The sequence below is a fragment of the Chenopodium album genome, chromosome 26 (assembly GCF_948465745.1).
Source record: "Chenopodium album chromosome 26, dcCheAlbu1.1, whole genome shotgun sequence".
Taxonomy (NCBI): Eukaryota; Viridiplantae; Streptophyta; class Magnoliopsida; order Caryophyllales; family Amaranthaceae; genus Chenopodium; species Chenopodium album.
Genome location: NC_137859.1, coordinates 14444281 through 14455175, shown reverse-complemented (window position 1 = coordinate 14455175; position 10895 = coordinate 14444281). Strand labels below are relative to the sequence as shown.

At 35.4% G+C, this 10895-nt stretch overlaps 1 protein-coding gene and 1 non-coding gene across 2 annotated transcripts; both read left to right on the top strand.

Moving 5' to 3' along the window:
- The first annotated feature begins 4931 nt into the window (after positions 1–4931).
- On the top strand, positions 4932–5004 carry TRNAA-UGC (transfer RNA alanine (anticodon UGC)). Its single transcript has one exon. It is a non-coding gene; the product is annotated as a tRNA-Ala (tRNA).
- A 9-nt stretch (positions 5005–5013) lies between these two features.
- On the top strand, positions 5014–10294 carry LOC145618245 (uncharacterized). The gene is made up of 11 exons (XM_081673019.1): positions 5014–5296; positions 5441–5549; positions 7784–7872; positions 8009–8065; positions 8176–8284; positions 8371–8472; positions 8710–8774; positions 9171–9274; positions 9366–9430; positions 9700–9754; positions 9941–10294. The coding sequence occupies exons 1-11, from the start codon at positions 5139–5141 to the stop codon at positions 10099–10101; spliced, it is 1074 nt and encodes a 357-aa protein (XP_081529145.1). The 5' UTR covers positions 5014–5138; the 3' UTR covers positions 10102–10294.
- The last annotated feature ends 601 nt before the right edge of the window (positions 10295–10895 follow it).

Sequence of the window (10895 nt, the reverse complement as noted above, 5' to 3'; positions counted from 1 at the left end):
GGTAGTACAAATATTATTGAGGGCTCCGGAAGAGCCACTATAAAATTGCCTTGGGGAACTGAAATTAAAATAATTGATGCTTTATACTCCCCATTGTCTCAAAGAAATTTATTAAGTTTTAAGGATATTCGCAACAATGGCTATCATATTGAAACAATCAATGAAGAAAATAGCGAATTCCTTCAAATCACAAAAATAACTCAAGGCACAAAACATGTTTTGGAGAAACTCCCTACATTCTCTAGTGGTTTGTACTACACAAAAATCAATACTATTGAAACTCATGCTATAGTAAACCAGAAGTTTACTGATAATTTTGTTGTTTGGCATGACCGGTTAGGCCATCCCGGTTCAATAATGATGCGAAAAATAATTACGAATTCATGTGGACATTCTTTGAAGAGCCAGCAGATTCTTCATAATAATTTTTCATGTGCTGCTTGCTCAGTAGGCAAGTTAATAATTCGCCCATCACCAACTAAAATTAATTTTGAATCAATTAGTTTTCTGGAACGTATACAAGGAGATATTTGTGGGCCCATACATCCCCCATGTGGACCATTTAGATATTTTATGGTTTTAATTGATGCATCAACTAGATGGTCACATGTGTCCTTGTTATCAACTCGTAACCTGGCGTTTGCGAGATTACTTGCCCAATTGATTAAGTTACGGGCACATTTTCCAGATACTCCTATTAAGATTATTCGGCTTGATAATGCTGGTGAATTTACATCTCAAGCTTTCAATGATTATTGCATGTCCATTGGGATAAATGTTGAACATCTTGTAGCACATGTTCATACACAAAATGGTCTGGCTGAGTCATTAATTAAACGTCTTCAGTTAATTGCTAGACCATTGCTTATGAAATCCAATCTCCCAATTTCTGCTTGGGGACATGCAATATTACATGCAGCAGCACTAATTCGCATTAGGCCAACAAGTTATCATAAGTTCTCCCCATTACAATTGGTTTATGGTCAGGAACCAAATATTTCCCATCTAAGAATTTTTGGATGTGCAGTTTATGTTCCAATAGCTCCACCACAACGCTCTAAGATGGGTCCTCAAAGGAGGTTGGGAATATATGTTGGGTTTGAATCCCCGTCAATAATTAAATATCTTGAGCCTACAACAGGGGATTTATTTACGGCTCGTTTTGCAGATTGTCATTTTAACGAGTCACTTTTCCCAACATTAGGGGGAGAAAAAAGAGAGCTGGAAAAGGAAATTAAATGGAATGAATTATCATTATCCCATCTTAATCCTCGAACTAAACAATGTGAACTGGAAGTTCAAAAGATAATTCATTTGCAAAGTTTAGCGAATCAATTTCCAGACTCGTTTGCTGACCCAAAAAGAGTGACCAAGTCACATATTCCAGCTGTAAATGCTCCATTTAAAATAGATGTCCCGGAAGGACAAAATAAATTTGCTAATGAGTCTAAACCACGTCAGAAACGTGGAAGACCAATAGGTTCCAAAGATAAGAATCCTCGGAAAAGAAAAGGATCATTGATTGATGATGGTCAAATTGAGGAAACAATTTCCGAAGGATCTCCAGAAGAGAATTTAGACATGATACAGGAAGAAATTAAGGTACCTAATAATGAAGAAATTTCAACAAATTATATCATGTCAGGAATTACATGGAACCGAAATCAAATCGACGTCGATGATGTTTTTGCATGCAATGTAGCATTAGATGTAATGGATAATAATGAGGATCATGAACCAAAATCCATTGAAAAATGTAGACAAAGAAATGATTGGCCAAAATGGAAAGAAGCAATTAATGCAGAATTAAAATCTCTTGAAAAAAGAGAAGTATTCGGACCTGTAGTCCGTACACCTGAAGGTGTAAAGCCAGTGGGATATAAATGGGTCTTTGTGCGAAAGAGAAATGAAAAGGGTGAAGTTGTAAGATATAAGGCACGCTTAGTTGCACAAGGATTCTCACAAAGACCTGGTATTGATTATGAGGAGACATATTCTCCTGTGGTGGATGCAACTACTTTTAGATTTTTGATTAGTCTGGCAATAAGAGAAGGACTTGACTTACGTTTGATGGATGTAGTCACAGCTTATTTATATGGCCCACTGGATAATGACATTTACATGAAGCTCCCAGAAGGATTCAAACTGCCAGAAGCAACAAAATCTAGTTCTCGAGAACATTTTTGTATTAAATTGAACAAATCTCTTTATGGATTGAAACAATCTGGGCGTATGTGGTATAACCGACTAAGTGAGTATTTGTTAAAAGAAGGTTATAAGAATGATCCTATCAGCCCATGTATTTTTATAAAGAAATTTGGATCGGGATTTGTTATAATTGCAGTGTATGTTGATGATTTGAATATCATTGGAACTCCTGAAGAGATTTCAGTGACTGTCAATTATTTAAAGAAAGAGTTCGAAATGAAAGATCTTGGAAAGACAAAATTCTGCTTGGGGTTACAAATAGAGCACCTAGAGAATGGAATCCTTGTGCATCAATCAACATACATAGAAAAGGTTCTTAAAAGATTCTCTATGGATACAGCACATCCATTGAGTAGCCCTATGGTTGTAAGATCACTTGAAGTAGATAAAGATCCATTCCGACCTCGGGAAAATGATGAAGAGATTCTTGGTCCTGAAGTACCATATCTTAGTGCAATTGGAGCGCTAATGTACCTTGCAAGTCATACACGACCCGACATATCATTTTCAGTTAATTTATTAGCAAGGTTTAGTTCATGTCCAACTCGGAGGCATTGGAATGGGATCAAACATTTACTTCGTTATCTTCAAGGTACGAAGGATATGGGTTTATTTTTCCCAAAGTTGTCCAAAGAAAATTTGATTGGTTTTGCAGATGCAGGTTATTTATCTGATCCTCATAATGGTCGATCACAAACTGGATATGTGTTCACATATGGTGGTACTGCCATTTCTTGGCGTTCTATGAAACAAACTATTGCAGCTACTTCTTCCAATCATTCTGAGATTTTAGCAATTCACGAGGCTAGTCGTGAATGTGTATGGTTAAGGTCGGTAATTCAACACATAAATGAAGTTTGTGGTTTATCATCTGGGAAGGAGGCACCGACAACTCTATATGAGGATAATGCAGCTTGTATTGCTCAAGTTAAGGAAGGATACATCAAAGGCGACAGAACAAAGCACATCTTACCCAAATTTTTCTTCACTCATGATCTTCAGAAGAATGGAGATATAAAAGTATTGTAGATTCGTTCAAGTGAGAATTTAGCAGACTTATTCACTAAGGCTCTTCCGACCGCAACATTTAAAAAGTTAGTTTATCGTATTGGATTGCGTCGTCTCAAAGATCTTCAGTGATATAATAATGAGGGGGAGTAATTGCGCGCTACACTCTTTTTCCCTTATCCATGGTTTTTTCCCACAGGGTTTTTCCTGGAAAGGTTTTTAATGAGGCAGCATAAATGCGCATTATTCTATTTTTAGATAATGACCATCCAAGGGGGAGTGTTATAAAATATGTTATTATGGATGGTCATTAAGCTTATAATTATCTCTTTTATGACTACCTTAAGTATGGTTTTAATAGCATCCTTGTAACCCTCCTTTGTCATTAGTCCACATTAACCCTCTCATGAATGGACTCTTCATTGTCCATATAAGTTACAATGTTCACATCTTGTATATATATAGATGGTCATGAAATGGATGAATATAGACAATACAATTACCATCTACATATCTCTCTCCAATCTTCTCCTTTTCCCCTTATTTTATAATATTAACCTAATTTTGATAATTTTCTACGTCATGTTATATCTAACATATCTTTCGTAACCCTTTATTTTGATTAAACTTTATCAACTATATTAAATTTTTTTTTTGTTTTTATATATAATAAAATAATAATAATGATAGTTTAATGAAGTAATAGTTATTGAAAAAATCTATGCATGGCACGGGAACTAATCTAGTTGATTTATATTGTATAATCATGATATGTGGTCATAGTTATTTTACTTTGATCACATAAATGGTAAAAAGTCAAACTTTCAAAAAACAAAGGTAGTATATTTTATTCATTTTTTTTGTAAAGGAAAGTTACTGGAATTTCTTTTGTTATTCATCTATCTCCTCCGTCAAAGTTAGGTTTGATGATTTTACGCGGTTATTGAGAAAAATAATGCAAGCAATGATTAGATATCATATATATGCGTAAAAAAAAAATTACATTACTCTAAAAAGTAATTGAAACATAATCATTAAAAGAGCACGTTTAAATTGGTATACTGACAATGGAGTAACTAGGGGTGCTAAACCTTTGAGCCGAGACCAAATAGTGGTAGGCTCGGTTCGAGCTCAACGAGCTTTAGAAACACAAGCTCGGCTTGAGCTCGTGACTCCATAAGCATGTTCAGCTCGGCTCGAGATCGTGATTTTTTTTTGGGTTTGAGCTCGAATTCAGCTCGATTTAAGCCTGATGCCGAGGTGTAGTGACTGGGGGTCTGGGCTATTGGTCATGATGAGAATGCGGTGGACCGGTGGTGTGTTGGTGGAAGCCGTGCTACATTGAGATGGAGATGTAATGATTATTTTTTTATACAAGTAGAACCTTAACTCTTTCCTTAGTTACTCTCTCCTATGCTCCCCTACTCCAAAAATCAGAAGTTCTTTACTCTCTCCTCTGTTTATAATTTGATTTTTGGTTCTTAATTAGATTTTAAATCTTCATGCTTAAATTTAAATAATAATAATTGTTTATTATTCTAAAATACCCTTTGAATATTATAATTGAGCCTGTTCACGAGCTTTCACTCCGAGCTTCGTCAAACCGAGATTTGACCAAACTGAGCTCGAATAGTTCATGAATAGCTGTTTCATTCCTCATTATCATCGAAGGAGTAACAAAAGTAAGCTCCTAGTATACGTAAGTTTTCACAAATGGGGATGTAGCTCAAATGGTAGAGCGCCCGCTTTGCATGCGGGAGGTACAGGGTTCGATACCCTGCATCTCCATTTTTCTTTTTGTTTTTGTAAAACCCACTTTTTCCAGTTTCTCCCTATCCACCAAAACGGATAATGCAAATTCCCAATCAAACTTCCCGCCATAGCTGCCTTCTTCAATTAGGGTTTTCAATTTTCCCGCAAAAATGGCAGTTCCTCTCTTCAATCTCGCCCCTAATCTCACCGTCTCTAAGCTATGCTTCGGAACCATGACTTTCGGCGAACAAAACTCGCTTCAACAATCATTCCGTCTTCTTGACACTGCTTTTGATTCAGGCATCAATTTCTTCGATTCTGCTGAAATGTAATCATCTTTTGAATTTTTATAATTCTTATGAAAATCATAGTTTAATTGCTAATTGTTATAGTTATTTGTGTATATATGTTTGAGAATTTCTGTGTGATTTTGTTTGTGTTTCAATTTAGTATGTGAATGTCTGTTGATTAGGTATCCGGTGCCGCAGCGTGCTGAGACCCAGGGAAGGAGTGAAGAGTATTTGGGACGATGGATTAAAGACCGAAACATTCCGAGGGATCGTCTTGTTTTGGCTACTAAGGTTAATAATTTAAGCTTTTAGCTTATGTGTGAATTGTCTGTGCATTATTGTGATTGTCTTTGCTTAATTGTCTGATTTTGTGCTCAATTACATAAAAAGAATTATGAGTTAATTATTCCGGGACACTCTAGGATAGAAACGCGGCCTTGTTTAGGGACAAAGGGAGTAGCATGATTAGGAAAGTAAGGCTAGGTTAGCTCAAAGATAAGGTCAATGTAATTCTATTGGTTGATTGCTAAGAAACATTAGCTGGAATTCTATCGATTTTTTGGTTTTTTTTGCTGCAATGGTTGAAATCGAAGTAATTTTTAAACGTCGCTGCATTAATCACTGCATGAAAGATGATGTTTGGAGTTCCTCAAGGGAGCTGTGAAATATGCTTAGTAGCTTATATCATTCACACATTATCCCCTACACTAAGGGCCTGTTCTCATACGATTATTTTCTGTTCAGTTCAGCTCTAATAAGTTCAGTTCATTTCAGCTCTTATAAGTTCAGTTCAGTGAGCTCCTAATTTCCTTCTTTTATAAAATATTCATTTCAGTTCAGTTCAGCTCTAATAAGTTCAGTTCAGTCAGTTCAGCTGAGTTCAATCAATGAGAACAGGCCCTAAGCTAGTTTTTGATTTTGTAAACGCTAGCTACGAGCTACTGTTTCAACCACTAAAATGTTGCTTCCTCCAGTTTATTTGAAGCTAATCGATATCACTTTACTGCTTCATCTATTGTGACAAATGTATTTTATGCTGTGCTGTCTTGAAGCTTTCATCCATAAGTTAAGCTTAGAGAGATGCTAGAATGTAGATTTTTGTTGTTTTTGGTAAGTAAAAATATAACTCCATAATTATATCATAAAATTCAATTACAACTATCAATCGTGGAGTGGAGGGAGTGAGAGAAGAACTTTCTAGCAAGGACTCTCTGGTATTTCCAGCTCATGCTCAACTAACAGGCCCTAATAAGCGAAAAGAACCAGTACTACATCTGCAGTCCAGCCAAGCTCTATCTATATTACTGACTTTATTCTCTAAAATTTGTAGATTTTGTACAGTTTTGTCTTTTACATTTTGCTGTAATAATGTTCAAAATCTTTTGGTTCCATAAGTAATCATTTCTGACTTGTTATATAGTACAAGCAATAGTAACTAGTGCTGCAGCAACTATTTTCTCCTCAAATGTAAACCTGAGTGATGGATCTTTGGTTATTCTAAGCTGCAGCTATGATAACAAACTAGTTACTGAAAACACAATCACAGAGTAGATGCTTGTGTCCGAGAAAAGTCATTACAAATCAAACATCAATTGTCTACTCAAATTCCAAACTTACAGAGTTTCCCTTTGTTTGAGCCTTCCTGTACATGCAAACCAAGCAATAGTTTTATGCTTGGTACAGAAAACCTTTTTCACACAAGTTAAGTCCTGGTCCAAGTCATGTGAGAACCAAGAAAATTTCTGATATTCTGTTTTTTTAATTGAATATTTCGAGATATCAGGCCAATCGTTCATATGAATCACATCTTTATTCTTTAAGCACACTCTTGATCCTGCATACACATTTTCTTGCCCAGCTGGCATTTTCTGCTGGAGGCTCATACCCCCACCAACTTGGTCCTTACGGTACACACAAAGGACACATCTAACCTGATGTGAATTTTGTTTCCTGGCTACATCCAAATCTCTCTTACTGCAGCTTCATTCCTACATTCATGCCTAACACTTAGCCCTTTAACTATTTTTGGGTAGCAGAGGGTCTCCTAATTAAGATAACCTGGTCCAATAATGTTTACACTGCCATGCCAAAGACAAGCTTTGCACATAGCATTAATTTTTCTTAATGACGCCCATTAGCAGTAAATTTATTTCTAGAATTTAATTGCCGGGCGTTTTTGTTAAATCAAGGAATCACATGAATTTGACTTAGGACCTTTATTAGTGGTCTTTATAAGGGTGATCATTTTTTTCAAAGCAAAACTCTTATCATTAAAGACTAAGCCTTCCGATAGATACCGTTCTTTCAAAATTTCCCTTTGCATTTCTTAAATTGTATAATCCTTCATAAGAAGGCCTTCAATACACACCTTCCAAAAACTTTCATTGTTGACAAAATATATTGATTCCTAGGGGATTTAATCAAAGTGATAGAATTTACTTGTTACCCTGATTGAGTGTTTGTAGTTTTATCGCATTTTTTTTCTAATGAATTTTTTTTTTTTCCTTCTCTGTTTTAATCTGCAGGTTGCTGGGCCTTCTGGGCAGATGACTTGGATTCGAGGTGGGCCTGCGTGTTTAGATGCAAAGAACATCACAGAAGCCATAGATAACAGGTTTGTGTCCATGCTCTCACATTTTCCCTTTCTTGTATTTTCCTACCACAGTGGTTTTTTGTGACTGCTTATGTTTCATTTCTTCTTTTGTTTTATCTAATCTGCTCTAACAAATGTTCTTAATAACATTGCACAGCCTATTGCGCCTACAAACTGATTATATTGATCTGTATCAGATTCACTGGCCTGATCGGTTTGTATGTTTTCTTTGTCCTCTCAGTTAGGTGTCGTGCAGAAATTTGCTTTCATAACAAACAAATTATGGTTGCATGTTATAGTTACATTTGTCTTGTCCTTTTATAGGTATGTCCCCATGTTTGGAGAAACAGAGTATGATTCAAGAAGACAATATTTTTCAACCCCTATTGAAGAGCAGCTTCATGCACTTACCAGAGCTGTTGATGTTGGCAAGGTAGAGATTGTAGATTAAGTTATTTGTCAAATTTCTAACAGCATTGCATGCTCTGTTTACATTTTAGTGGTGTTTTGTTGTTGTAGGTCAGATATATTGGACTTAGTAATGAAACACCATATGGCGTGATGAAGTTCCTTCAAGTCGCAGATAGAATTGATGGCTGTCCAAAAATTGTTTCCGTGCAGGTTCTATTCCACTCCCTCAAAGAAGGCTTAATCCTTGTTTTACTGTGTCCTGCAGAATCTATCTGCCCTCTTTGTTTGGATTAAGATATCCAAGTGGTTCTTCATCCTCTTCCCCCTATTTTTATAAACTCTTTAATACACAAAAGTAGGAAACAAAGGAATGTTGAAATTTTGAATCTATCCTGCTGCTCTAAAACTGTGGAAGATGTGTCCTAACAGTAAATCTTGGTCTACCAGAACTCATACAGCTTGCTCTGCCGCACATTTGATTCTGCATTGGCTGAGTGCTGTCATCATGAGAGGTATACTATCTTGAATTAATTATGTGCTTGTGAAGTTGACGGATTCTTGTTGCTTAAGGACTAGATGGATATTTTTTGATAAAATTTTGATAGATTTGTGGTAAAAAATAATGTACTAAAATACTAATTGTTACTATTAGCGTTAAGTTGTTTGCCTATTTTTCTGTAATTTCATAAATTTAAGCGAGTGTTGTTCATCAAACCCCTTCTTTGCTTTTAGAATATCTTTAAGCTTTGCTTCATATTGTCTTGCTGTAGTTTTTCTCTCAGCTTTTGTTAATAAGTTGTATCTGTCAGTTATATAATTTGGTTGCTACTTCTATGTGGCCTTTCGTTCTTTCTGTTTAAATGCTTCACTTGAAATTCACTGTGATATTCCTGTTCAACCCTTTGCAGCATCTACTTGTTAGCTTATAGTCCTTTGGCTATGGGCATACTGTCTGGTAAATATTTTGGAGATGACAGAGGTCCTGCAGATGCTCGATTGAATCTTTTCAGAGGTATTTAGATTCTAATTTTAAAATATGACATCATGCGACTTGATTTATATGCTGTAATCTGTATATTGATTTTTGCTCTTTTGACAAGCAGGAAGATATTCAGAAGGGGAATCCAGGTATAGCCTATCCAATGCTGCTACAAAATTAGCCACAAGGGTATGTATTCTTTTCAGCTTTGGAAGGACTTGTAACTCCTGTTGATCTGATAACCTGTTCTTGCTCTATGTTGGTATTTCTAAACTCAACATGCAACAACTAGTTAGATCATGAATTAAGATGTGGTACTTGGAACTTTTAGCTAACTCACTGCTGAGAACAAGACAGTCAAATGTTTAATACTTGTATTTCTTGGATATGCATGCTATGGAGCCTTGGCATTTTTGTGCCGACAACTAGAGTTGTTAATGTATTCACTTTTACTGCAGGAGTACCTTCAAATAGCAGAAAAGTACGGCCTTCATCCAGTTTCTTTGGCAATTGGTATGCCATATCTCCCATTTTCACCTCCCTTTCCTTTCTGGTGTTACGAAATTATGATTGTCTGCATTTGTATTGCATGCAGTAACTTTAGTCAGTCCATCACTTTTATTCTTAGATCTAAGATTTATCTACTTATGGCAAATACGACGTACAAATCTCTTTTGAGTATTGACTTCTGTTTGGCAGCTTTTGTTTTGAAGCACCCCCTTGTAGCAAGTGCTGTATTTGGAGCAACCAAGATATGGCAGCTTCAGGAGATTGTTAATGCATGTCACATTGAGTTGTCAGGTGAAGTAATTGCTGAGATAAACAAGGTTCATTCAAGATTTCCAAATCCGTGTCCCTAGGATTGGTAATGTGAGATAATTTTCTTTGGTACTTAAATTAATTAATTTTTGGCTTTTCTTGTAACTTATAAGACTTGTAAGTATGTGCATCTTTGGACTTTTGAATCCTATGTAATAGGATAAACCATGGAGGTAGCCGTTTTGGTCCAGTTTGGCAAAATATTTTGAATTGTAACTAGTTGTTTTACTCGTATATGTTTGCAATGAGTGCACATAAACATATAATTAGACTTGGAAGCGCTCACACATCACAATAAAGTTATTTAAAAAGTATAAGGTTATGGAAAACATCCAAATTAAACCAAAAATAAGCTATTCCTAAGATAAAAGATACACTAGAATATTAAAATATGATAGAATATATATTTCTAAACTCTATCTTAAGATTCTTAGGTGTTGTTTGGTTTACATACAAAATCATGGGAATTGGAAATTCCTAGGAATTGCAAAACGGAGCCTAAGGCTTATGAGGCTAATTTTTCTATTGTCATATAGTTTTTGTGGTGGAATCTCTTTAGACTTTTGAAATAGATTAGACTTGTGAAGTAGATTCTCTGTGAAAAGATTAGAATGAAAGAGGAGTGTTATTATTTGACCACCACAATATCCCAAAACAAATTCAAATTAGAGAGGAAAGATGATATAACAAAATATAATTAACCGCTCAAAATTCATTTTATCGAGCATAAAAATTGTTGTTTTTATTTTAAATTTACTTTTGATTAATATCATATATATTTGTTCAAAAAGCTAATGTGAAATTGTGAGTAAAGTGACTCATAAATAGAGCAAGT